The sequence below is a fragment of the Capsicum annuum genome, chromosome 5 (genome assembly GCF_002878395.1).
Source record: "Capsicum annuum cultivar UCD-10X-F1 chromosome 5, UCD10Xv1.1, whole genome shotgun sequence".
NCBI classification, from domain to species: domain Eukaryota; kingdom Viridiplantae; phylum Streptophyta; class Magnoliopsida; order Solanales; family Solanaceae; genus Capsicum; species Capsicum annuum.
The window spans coordinates 210,845,047-210,858,401 of NC_061115.1; the positions used below are offsets into that span (position 1 = coordinate 210,845,047).

General features: G+C 34.7%; 1 protein-coding gene across 1 annotated transcript; it reads left to right on the top strand.

Annotated features, from left to right (window-relative positions):
* Positions 1–554: 554 nt before the first annotated feature.
* On the top strand, positions 555–3,492 carry LOC107871213 (zinc transporter 6, chloroplastic). The gene is made up of 2 exons (XM_016718068.2): positions 555–1,560; positions 3,117–3,492. The coding sequence occupies exons 1-2, from the start codon at positions 868–870 to the stop codon at positions 3,429–3,431; spliced, it is 1,008 nt and encodes a 335-aa protein (XP_016573554.1). The 5' UTR covers positions 555–867; the 3' UTR covers positions 3,432–3,492.
* Positions 3,493–13,355: the final 9,863 nt, after the last annotated feature.

Sequence of the window (13,355 nt, forward strand, 5' to 3'; positions counted from 1 at the left end):
TTCTGTGTGCTTTCAAATGATAATTATATAAATAAGTTAAATACTAAAATATGTTACGTTGTTTAATTATATTGAAAAGGAGCATATTATTTCTGTAATGCCAAAAAAAAAAAAATGTTCACCTCTTGTCATACTTCCTCAACAAAATTGTCCTTGCCATTCAACTATGCGCGCATTTCTTCCATGAAACGTTGATTTCTATGACCCGCTCTTATTTTCCTACATGACGCCTATGTGTAATTCTTTTTCTTCCAATTTCAAATCCATTTACCATACTTAAAACTCGATCCACCCGACCCAATCCCAAACAAATTGAGTGTGTTCTCAAATGACAATTGCATAGATTATTCAGTTTCGATAAGCCATTAAATTTTAAGCATAATTCCATAATTCAAATATTAAACTTAATTTACTGATAAATTTAAAGAATTATCAATGAATAAAATCTCAACAAAATACAAAATAAAGTGTTTACTTTAGCAAAATCCAGTCACAAGAAATAACAATGGAAGTCACACGTAAATACCACTAATTCCACAATAGCACAACAAATAGTCTTAATGCTAACTTGACTAAACAAAACACTTCCTCGTGTACTCCACTTTCATCAAGATCCTAAAATGAAGTCTATGTCATCATCTCATCCATCAACTCATTTACTATTTTTACGTGTAATACTAACAAAATAGACTAACAAACTTTGAATCAGTCCACTTAAACAACTGCCTCCGAAAACAAAATTTAGTGTGCTAGAAACTCATAAACTTCAAATTTTAACTTGATTTTTTTTTCGAGACAGAAAAATAAGTAGTTTCTTTGCAGATTCTCTTTTTTATAAACTTCAAATTTTGAATCTTAGTGACGAATATGGCTTTGTGTGTGACGGATACAGAGAGGGCTTTAGCGTGTAGAGATGGCAAAGCGGCGATGAATCTCAAACGCATTTCTATATTCGTTATCTTCTTCACTAGTGTTGTCGGTATATCGTTGCCGGTTCTTTTAGCCCGGTTATTTCAGGGAAAACCGGTTCATGATAAAGCAATTCTACTAATCAAGTGTTTCGCAGCCGGTGTAATTCTCTCTACATCGCTTGTCCACGTACTTCCTGATGCTTTCGATGCACTCTCTGATTGTCAGGTTACTTCGCGTCATCCTTGGAAGGATTTTCCTTTTTCAGGTCTGGTGACATTGATCGGGGTACTAACAGCGTTGTTAGTAGATTTGACTGCTACGTCGCATGTGGAAAATCACCAACAGGGTCATAATCGCGATGGAGGATATGCAGCAGTGGGTACGAGTGAAGAATTGGGAAGTGTGTGTAAGAAAATTGTTGATGTTGAGATTCAGCACGCGGAGCAGGAGAAAGAGGCAGAGGAATTGATGAAAATGAAGCAGAGATTGGTATCACAAGTGTTGGAAATTGGTATAATTTTTCATTCAGTTATAATTGGTGTGACTTTAGGGATGTCACAGAATCAGTGTACTATTAGACCACTTGTGGCTGCACTTTCTTTTCACCAGATATTTGAAGGAATGGGTCTTGGAGGTTGCATTGCACAGGTAATTTGTTTATTTTTATTCAAGGTAAGTCGTGGTTTGGGGTCTATTTGAAAAGGTCTAAAGGTTGAAGATCTCATATATGGGATTATATTAATATGTTATTGTTATTGTTGTTAGAAGCCTTTAGGTAACTGGTTAGGTCGTTGTTATCATATAACCAAGAAGTCATGGATTTAAATGGTGAAAACAGTCTTTTATAGATTCTTGTGATTCGATCCTTCTTTAAACTCCGCGTTAGTGAGAGCTAAGTTTTGTCTGTTATATAGTAATACTTATTGCTTCGAATTTAATATTTCCTCCGTTTAAAAAAGAATGACCTACTTTGACTTGGCAGAAAGTTTAAGAAAATAAAAGAGTTTTGAATCCTGTGCCCTTAGATTAAAGTTGTGTCAAATGTATCAAAATGTTCTTTAATATTGTGACCTTAAGCATGCCACGTGGAAAGTTAAAATTAAAATATTACCAAAAAGAAAAAGAGGTCATTCTTTTTTAAATTAAAATATTGCCAAAAAATAAAGGGGGTCATTTTTTTTTAAATGAATTAAAAAAAAAAGTAGGTCAAGGGAGTAAAAAAATTTCATGAGTATCAAGCAATATTACTAAATGTCGATAATTTAATGCTCCAATAAACAGTTAGGTTTGTTTTTTCTGAAGATTCATCTATATGAAGAGTGAGTATGACTTTTAATCTCTCTCTCTATATCAAAAATTATAATTATACATTAGAAGGACAAAAATCTAAGCCTCGGAAATATTGCAACATATTTATTTCTTTTATTTCTGAATATAGTCTTGTTCTAACTTTGCTGAAGCTCCAACCTTTGAAGGAAGTGAAATAGCTTCATAAAAGATAGTATTTGCTTTAGACTCCTTTCCTAAGTTGGCTGGAAGATTTGCAGAATAATTGCCTTCTCTAAAGATATGATTGAATCTAAAGTTACCGATATTAACATGCTCTAGAATCTGCCAAAGGCTAAGTGTTTCAATAGAAGTATTGAAACCCTTAATAAAGGGTTAGCGTTTTTGGTAAAAATATGTTGATGTAAGTGTTTTTTTACGGGCGGGAATTAGACATAAATCTTAGCCTCGAAATTATTTGCCTTTTGAAGCGAGTCTTGGAGTAACTGGTAAAGTTGTTGCCATGATCACAAGTTCAATCCTTGAAAATAGCCTCTAACAGACATGCAGGTAAGGGTACAATTCACTGTGGTTGGGCCCTTCCCCAGACCGTGCGAGTAACGGAAACTTTAGTGCATCGAACTGCCTTTTTTTTATATTTATATTTATTTCCTTTAGTTCTCAATCTGAAATTTGAAATATCTTCTTGTTCTAACTTCAGTGAAAGCTCTAATCTTTAAACGAAGTGAAACAGCTTCATTAAAGATAGTATTTGCTTTGGATTCTTTCCTAAGTTCGCAAGAAATTTGCAGAGCAATAGTATGTGATTAGCGATATTAGACTGCTGTAGAATCTTCTCAACAATACGTGTTTGAATAGAAGAGTTTAAACTGTTAATAAAGAGTTAACGTTTTTGGTAAAAATATGTTTTTTTACAGGCGGGATTTAGCTTGGGAACAACAGCCTACATGAGTTTCATGTTCTCAGTGACAACACCAATGGGTATATTATTGGGAATGATTGTTTTTTCAATAACAGGATATGATGACACAAGCCCAAATGCATTAATCCTTGAAGGTTTATTGGGATCTTTATCTTCCGGTATACTCATATACATGGCCTTAGTGGATCTTATTGCTCTTGATTTCTTTCACAACAAATTGATGAGTGGCCAACCATTCTTGAAAAAAGTATCTTTTATTGCTCTTCTTCTTGGCTCTACTACTATGTCAATCCTTGCTCTTTGGGCTTGAAAATAGTACATTAATAAACTTATGTATCCTTTGATACTTGAATAGAAAGTTTTTGTCATTATTTTTGTCCTTGCATTTGTTGTAGACAAACATAGGTACCTGAACAACAACATATCAAGTGTAATCATACAAGTGAAGTCTGGAGAGAGCAGAGTGTACGCAGATCTATTGGTTGTTTCCGATAAACCATCGACTTAAAATAAAACATTTCCAAACAGTTTGAACAAAAGAAAATGCAAAAATTAAACTATGACAACAGTGAAATAATGTGATCCGAAAAAAGAGTTATCAGCATATTAAATAATATATTGACCCACACACAAAAACAGAAAGTTTTATAGGTAGTGGGTACCATCTACATTGTTGGAATATGGTGGTAAGGTTTACCATCCACATTTATAGCTACTTGAAACTTGCTAGATAATATCAAATAAAAACGCAGAGACTAAGTTCAATAAAAGTGGAAAAGGTTGGCTCATAGCATATTTGGCTTAACTTTTACAATCAGTTTATTTTAATATATAATTTTTCGTCAGCAATGATATTGGAAAAGTACTATACACCAAACAACTTGACACATGTGACACGTTAAACTTGGTAGTCCAACATCTTAGAGTGAACTACATCTACGTGATCGAATCGAAATATGATACTAGTACAGGGTATCATCCACATTTGTAGTTATACTTGGAACTTGCTACATAATTTCAACTAAACGCGCAGGCTAAATTCAAAAAAAGAAATAGTAAAAAAGGCGGGCTTCTAGCCAGTTTGGTTAAACTTTTGCGATTTGCTTATTTTAATAAATATTTTCGTTTGTTAGGCATGCTTTATGAAAAAGTACTGTACACTAAACAACTTAACATAGATGATTCATACTGGAAAAGTAAAGTCCTCATAAGCTTTCCACTTGTAGAAACTTAACTTTTAAATTATTGGCTTCATAACATTTCATCTTTGGCAATCATACGTATTTTCAATTTGAACAAGGATACATATAGGAGAATGCAGAGGCGGAACCAAAATTTCAACTAAGAGATTCAATATTCGAAGAGAACTTAGTCAAAGGGGGATCAACACCTACTATAGATGCATAAAAATAGTTTTAATCACTCCGTCAAAGGATTTAGGATGAACCCCCTACCAAAGGGCTGGTCCTCCCTTAGGAGAATGGTGATAAAGAATTGTTTATTTTCCAAGAAGATGAAGCTCTTTTTTTTTGTGGGGGGAGGGGGGGGGGGGGGGGGGGGCGGACTATGGTAAGTTATGAATTTCATCCATTAGAGGAGGAAGCTAAATAAAAATTTGTTAAACTTGATAAGGAAACAAATCTAAGCATAGTCGTTTATGGGTGCATATATATCCTACATAAATCTATCCATATGGCTAAATGTTTACTCAAAATCGATTTCCTAAGCTCCACTTAGCTTAGAGGAAACCTAACATGTTGGATTACATACATAGTTTATTCTTTTGGTTTTCATTCGGTGTTTGGTGGCTCTTTTGGGAATTTGATTAATTAGATTTTTCCTGATTCAAATCACCTTGTATGAATAGAGAGCAAATAACGATTAAGTCAAGAAACAGGTAGAGACCAAAGATTGTTTTTCTGGATGGACTCGGACACCAAAGATTATATCAGAGCACAAGAGATAGATTATTGATTGACTCGATGAAAACCAAAGTAAATATAGAGAATTCCTATTTTGGGCTAATGCCCTCCAATTAAAAGGCACTATTCAGAATTCGAATTGAAAATCTGATCAAGGATGAAATATTACTTATCGGTCACTATATATATGGTGATAACACACTCGATCACACCGTAACAAGAGGAGTACACAAATCAACTCAAGAGGAGCTCACAAATGAGTAAAATGAAATTAATGTGATCATGAAAGACATTACTAAATAGGAAGCCAAAGGAGATAAGAAACCAAAATCTTCGAAAACTATTTCACAACAAAAAATTTTACAACATGAAAAATTAACATCATTTAATCAAAAAACACTTGCTACCGATAACTAAGCTAAAAACTAGCCAATCGTATAATATATATATATGTATATGCATATATATATATATATATATATGTATATACATATATATATATATGTATATGTATATATATATATGTATATGTATATGTATATATATGTATATGTATATATATATATGTATATATATATGTGTGTATATATATATATATGTGTGTGTGTATGTGTGTATATATATATATATATATATATCTTGAAGAGCTCTGGTGCATTGGGACCCAAACTGAAGATCTACCTAAACTAAAATCGATATTTTGGATCTACTAGCGCAGTCAAAATTTATATCCGAGATTGTTTCACTGAAGTTTTTGCTCGCTGGTCATTTGAAACGAGCGAAGACTTCAAAATAGAAAATTGGCTCTAAAAAATCAAAAGAACTGCTTGGTAACTGAACCGTCGGTCCCAACAAGTCATAAATGACTTGGGTCAGCTATGGAGAAGCTCAAGTGGTGAACATAAGCTGAAATATGAAAAATGACCAGAAGAGTCATTACAATATCCACTACTAAAAGGACTTTTGTCCCCAAAGGTTAACAGATAGAAAGAATCTCAAAAACTCGAAGGGATGAGGTAACATGACTGCATGCTCTGAGCATGACTTCCTAGATAACCTCAACAAAGAAAAAATACTTCTAAGGTATTTTGCAACCGGTACCCCTTTTTCAACCAACACCCTTAGCGTACTCCTAAACAACAAAAACTCAACTTCAACCACTAACTGGACTCCAATTGAACCGAGAAGGATGATGCACACTCATCTAAACCATAATACGCTGATAACATCCCTAAATTCACACAAATCAATACAAGGCTTATCCAATCCAAAAGCAACCCAAGACATAAATCATGCCACCGACTCTAAATCCAAATATAACCTTCTTTTACTATTTTGCACCTGTTATATACTCCGAACTAGGAGAAAAATCACCTGAGTCCTGTCCGCACAATCTCACCATAGAGGATTCCAAGAATTGAAATTGACTCGCTGAAAGTCTAAATGGCAAGCATGAGATTAATCTTATAAGGCGCTATTTGGGTACACAAATAAAGATAATCAAGGAATACAAAACTCGAGGTCAAAATTGAAATAACTAATACGAGGCCCATGGGCTATCACCTGAACACTTATCAACTATAATCTAATCGACGTCGGATAAGTCGAATAGGCAACCACGGAGTAGGCTCAACCAACCTATAAATAAAATCTAAACAAGGACAAGTCTAAAACAAAAGCTGCACGCAAGCTCTACAACACCAAGCTGAAACCTCAACACCAAGGTTGAACCGTTCAATTTCAAATATTTAAATCAAAACTAAAAATGGGTATGCATTAATGCTCTAAATCTATCAAACTTATAGATCATCATTCCAAGGAGTCAAATCCAAAACTAAACCAATAAGGCTATATCAATGCCAACTATCTCAAATCGACTCTAGTATCCAAATCTGACATATCCGAGATAAACTATACCAAGTCACAGTCGAGCCATATCTAGAGAGCAAAACCACTACAGGGATAGCCATTGACTGATAACAAAGCAACTAACTCTATATTGGTAGGAGAGAATAAAATATAGCCACAAAACAAAAATTATGCCAAAAGATAAATCACCGGCAGAGAATTTAACTAACTCACTCTATAATCGTTAAAGGGCATGAACTACCCAAACATACTCAAAAACCCCCAAAGGCCTAAACCACATCAGTAATGGAAAAAAATCTAGCAACTCAGAGAAATGTAACTGTAGCCAACAACTAATGAATCTAACACTCTCAGTAAGGAATAGCCATAGACACATATCATCGAGGAGAATTACTCCACCAAGCCTCATTAGGCCGAACAAACTCTGAAATGGGAATTTCTAAAATCCACCCAAGAATCATATCATCAAAGAAGAAATATACCAATCTCGAAACCAAGGACAAAGTCAAGACCGCTATAAAAAAATCAACAACTCAAGATAAGGAATTTCTAATTTGCCAACTTAACAACTGATGGCAGGAAAGACCACCTGCCTCTAACTCTCTAACTCCACTTAAGCAAAAACCATATCATAGGAAAAAAACATCCAATCTCCACATTAATAATAGGAGCAAGCTATCACAAAGGAACAAACCCAACAAATCTATGAGATAAATCCAAAATATCTCAATCTCAAGATCAAAACCATTGTTAGATGATGAAATAGTCACAATAAAAAATGGGCATCAAATTGGTCAATCTCACAAATGGGGTACATAGAAAAGAATAGCCAAGGAGAAAACCTTCGCAACCCCAAAGGCAAGTCTAAGGATCCAAAGCTCAAAAATGGGTGATACAAGTAAATCGGCGACCCTAGAATCATAATAGAGACACAAAAGGTCAATCTGGCTTCAATATCACAATAAATCTCCAAATCAATCTAACACAGCTAACCAAGAGGAAAAATAATCAGCCTCGCAGTGTTATAGGGAAGAAATCATCAAATCATGCTATATATACTCAAGCCACTGAATAAGATCACAAGAAAATAAAATTCTAACTATATGACACTAGTCTCTACAGCTACCCAATGTAGATCAATTTCATCAAGTAATACTATCAAATAATATCAATAAACTCAAGCAGTGATAGCAATAGAAACAACAATATCAATATCAATATAATGAATAGGCGGTACCAAAATGAACATCACGATCATGTACCACTCAATGGCCATAATAAGGCCAATGTGCCAAGATAAATACAACTCAAAACCAAAAGCTGCACCCATAAAGGAAAATATCAACACAGGTCTATTCCACCCATTACTAAAAAAATAAACCACGGAGTAGTAACAAAATCACGAGTTCAATAATAATGCACATTATAATCAATATCTATTCATCAAGGCATATAATTATCAATCAGTATTAAAACCCCATTACACATCATAAAAGATAAATGCGGGAAATAAAATCGCACCTATCATGGTGAAATCCATACTCATATGCATGACGGGCATGAGGAGAATAAATTTGAATGGGTCCAAACTCGAATTGACCAACTAAATCATCAACTAAGGAGCCAAGCGCACTATCACTAACTGAAGATGTCACAATAATCACGAGGCTGATCTAAATGAGCTGAATAACTAAAAATCCCATGTCGGAGGCACTCTCTAGATCAGAAACTGCTCTTTCTATTGTAGCAACAACTCCTGAAGCTCTAATCCTGGCGAGGAGCACAAGCTAAGCCCATATGGCTATCCAACTGACACTAAGACCAAACTCTAGTAGAATATACATCCTTTCCATAGTCATAACCTATCTCAGGAACTCTAGGATGACGGGGCAAATATGCTAACTTTTTCTGATCGACTAACTCATATCTAGGGTACTCTCAGAACTAGTGTCTCATCACGACACAGCCAAACCATGATCTTGGAATAATCTGAGATACTGCCCCTTATAATCCAGAATGGCCATCATGGCCTGAAGAGCTATAGAAAAAAATCCACAAGGTTTGATAGAAACTCCGCCCACTCGATAAATCAAATCTTATACTTAGAAACTAAAGAACCTTGATGAACACCAATATACCCAACTTGTAATGCCCCGAGTCTGTACCCCAGATGCTACACGATGCTCATAATCTTGAAGGACCACAAACTAACCCATGACTGGTACCTACTGCAATAACTGAATAATAAAGCTGAATAATATGCAGAATTAGGAAGAAACATGCCATAAGGTTCAATCTGTAAATAATACTGAATGCGGTATTAAATACCAAAACTGAAACACAAAACTAAAATCTGAATAATTGTGTGAAAATACTATAGTTTGGGAAGCCTCTAACTGTCTGAGCTATGGAGTTGATGGGAAAAGTCCCCAACTAACTCCGACTACTAATACTAAAATTGAAATACTAAAAATAATAAGCATATCCTCAAACTATGAGTACTCACCACTACTTTGACTGCTTAAAGTCTAATCTACTGAGGGTGCTCTGGAGCTCGTTCGTTTGAACCTATGATATAAGACATCATAGTGCAAAAAGCATGCGTTAGTACTTTGAATATACTGGTATACTCAGTGAGCTAGGCTGATATACATGGGTTCATATGCATGAACAATAATAATAAAATAACATGAGTATGTATAAATAAGAATACATGCATGAATACGTATATTGTTACTGAAGTCATGATAACACTGAACACTGGGTATGAATACATGATCAACTGATTAACTAGATAATTGATACTATATAACTGATAACTGGATGAATGTATCTGACAGTCCTGAATTTTGGGAAACTATATTGAGTTCTGTACTGAGCTGAGTTATGTGACTATATCTGATAGTCCTGAGTCTATAGAACTGAATTGAGTTCTATTCTGAAACTGAAACTAAAATTGAGACTGTGGAAGGTAATCATCTAACCAACATGCCCCTTCTCTAACTAATTTGGGGTCCAACCTATAACCCCAGTTAGAAGGGTGTCAATACCGTGCCATGGGTATGGATAAGCTGTGAGTTAACTCTCTCTAACAGGAAGCTCTTACATCAACCCTCGTTTATAGAAAAAACTCAAATGAGATATATCAACCCTAATAATATCTGGCAGGAAGATATCTCAATGTACACTGGCTATATAGTTCTGGAACACAAGGACTGCTTCTAAGGATCACACCCTCTGCTGACAGGTGAGCCCCCATCCCTGGGTTCACTAGGTGCTAAATCTTACTCCCAACTAAATAGACACTGAACTAATTTTCTAGTTCATACTAGGCTTGACTAAACTGTTACTGATCGTACTATTTTAACTGAGCTGAACTGAGTTTACTGGGTTTCGTTGATTGATGGGACACTACTAAATTCTGTTGACTGACTGAGTTTATTGCGGACTAACTGAATACTGAACGGGACTGGACTGACAATGAGTACTAAACTGATAACTGATTGAATTTTGGGAACTGACTAAGACTACTGAGTTCTGAATGGAATACTACTGAGTTTTCCTGAGTTTTATAACTAACTGAATTCTACTGATCGTGACATGACTGAGATTATTCTGTAACTAACACTAGCTCTGGGTAAGCAGCTAAATTGTCAGGTATTAAATATCTCCAGGACTCAATACCATGAATTATAATAAGACATGATAATTCTTGGAAACAGAACAACAATCAACTGTACACAATGCAATCAATGAGGCATTTCATCAAGCACTTGAAGGTCATAACCTTGTACATGGGTAGAGATACATACTATCATGTTATGGAACACTTTCCAATTCACATAGGTAATCCAAAAAACACTTGCAAGGCATAACATTATCATAAAAGTAATTTTGAACATGTAGTGTTTGCATGAATTTATCATAAGACCACCCATGGACCACAAAGCACAATTCATTCACTTAGGCATTTTGACAAACACATGGGAGGTATAACTTTATGCTTAGTCATGAACATTAATCTAATACACCATGGATACATAAATCAATTCAAATTCATGGAATTCAACCCATACACTAACATAAATTCATGAAATTTATTAAAGATCTCAACTTGAAAATCATGCAACATCATCAACATGGGTATAATCTAACCAACAACATAGAAATCATAATACATATTTTTTAAAAAGGATTTATTGAACTCCAAGGGTGGAAGGGACCGTTGGATGAACACTTCACATACCTTAGTCGGTGAATTCTTAAAAATTGATGGTGAAATCTCTTGAAATTTGATTCTTGAATTGATAGCCCTAGGGTTTGTTCTTGAGGAATTTGTGAAAGAATAATTATCTCTTGCTAAAAGAGAGCTAAATTTTATGTTATTAGAGGCTGTGTGACGGAGGAAAAAGACCTAAATATCCTTAAGGACATGAACTTTTAATGATTGAAACCCATCCTACCGATGTGTAGACCGATGTATCACGTCATTGGCATCAACATGATGGTTAAAGCACCACGTTGAGTTCACATCGATTCACTGGATTGTGCACTGAGCTAAGGGAAAAATTTACCTGTCGACGTGATGGACGATACAATGAGTCGAGATCATGTCGACCCACTATTTTGGTCACTCAAACATGTTTCAAACGAGGTTTGAAAAATTCAAAACTCATTCGAGAACCCCTATGGACCTCCCTGTTCATGAATCAACCTAAAAATTAACATTTAATAGGCATAAAAGTCGTAAAATATGATTGACACCTTTCATAGGCTAAAATTACACTAAGTCTGAGTACTTAGCCAAAATATTCTATGTCTGAGACCCCTAGACAAGCTTAGAGGACTGAATTAAGCTTAGGATTTTGTGAAGTCTTACACAACTCTGGTCTGAGAATTACTCGATGGATCAAATATCATCCATGCTTGTGAGGGATCTGCAATAGACTTAGGATCCTCAATGCTAAAGCTCAAAGGACTAAAGTAGCCATGAGTTCAACTGGAGCCTAATCTTCCCTAAATCCTTTTTGTATGTCAGTTAAGATCTTTGATATTCATCTACGACTCTCTAGTTTGATACTGCTCTACAACTCTGAAAATGCGTGTTGAAGTCTCGTCCGCATCTGTCAACAATATCATATTATACTTTAGCGATAGAATAAAGTCAAAGAATGTGTTTGAGGTTCATAGAAATGCAGTCACATGATAAGGAGTCAAGAAGTGAGTTTTCCAAAACTTCCCTGTAGCCTCTCGAAGATAGGTTACGAACGTCTCTACACTGATCCACAGGACTCTACCAACACTTAGCTCTTGTACTAACACACTAGTGAAACCTAGGCTCTGATACCAATTTATCATGACCCGATTTCTTAGGTCATGATGATGCCTATCATAACCCACCAGTAAGCGAGCCAACCCGTAGTCCAGAATGGCTAGTAATGAACTACTCAATAATACAAGAAAAAATATAGAATAAATGAAATAAAGATCATAGAAGAATCCCAAAAACTGGTGGAATTAGTACAAGAACTTCTAATATCATAAGAGTACAAAAGTGATGTAAAACGAGATATAAGATAAAGAGATTGAAAGGATAATCAAGAAATAGATAGAAGATAGAGAAGAAAGAAAGAAAAAATTCCACAATTGAAGTAAACTAGAGATGACAACAACAACAACAAACCCAGTATATTCCCGCATAGTGGGGTCTGGGAAACAAGAGATGAACAAATATTAATTTATAATTCTCTAATTTGAACAAACAATTACACGATTAATTCAAGGAAGGAGAGAATTGAACTCAAACATAAATAATCTTATCAAAAGATATTCAAGAGAGATCTAATGTGGAGACAAAGGGATAAACCAATAAACTCACCAAGAGTGTTTAACCTAAAAATATAGTCTCCCTAAAAATGTTCATCATATTCTATTTATAGTGCTAGGGCTAACTAAGATAGAAAATGACATAAATGCCCTTAGTTATATGTGCATCATATATGACCAAAAAGAACCCAAAAATATAATGTTAATATTTTCTTATAGTAATTCTTTGGTTTTCACGCTATCTTGAAACTCTCCAAACTTTTGATGTCAAGTTGAAATCATTCCATACAATTAGCACTTTTCGAACTTGCATCATTCTCCCCTTGTTAAAAAGAATTCGACCTCGAATTCAAACCTTGCAAATCATAGAGGGAAGTTAGCACCCAAACCACAAAATAATCTTTCAAAGAAGCTACATACCACTCCCAAAATACATACTTTTGTGGTAGAGCCAAGAATCATGAAGTCCCATAAAAATCAATTTTTCAAATGTAGTATCAAGAACTTGACTCAAAAATACACCACAATCATAAAAAAAGTTAAAGAAACTAACAATTCTACACATTTTAACCTTGAAGTCAAAACTAGTTTCTTCAATAACTTGGATCAAATATTTT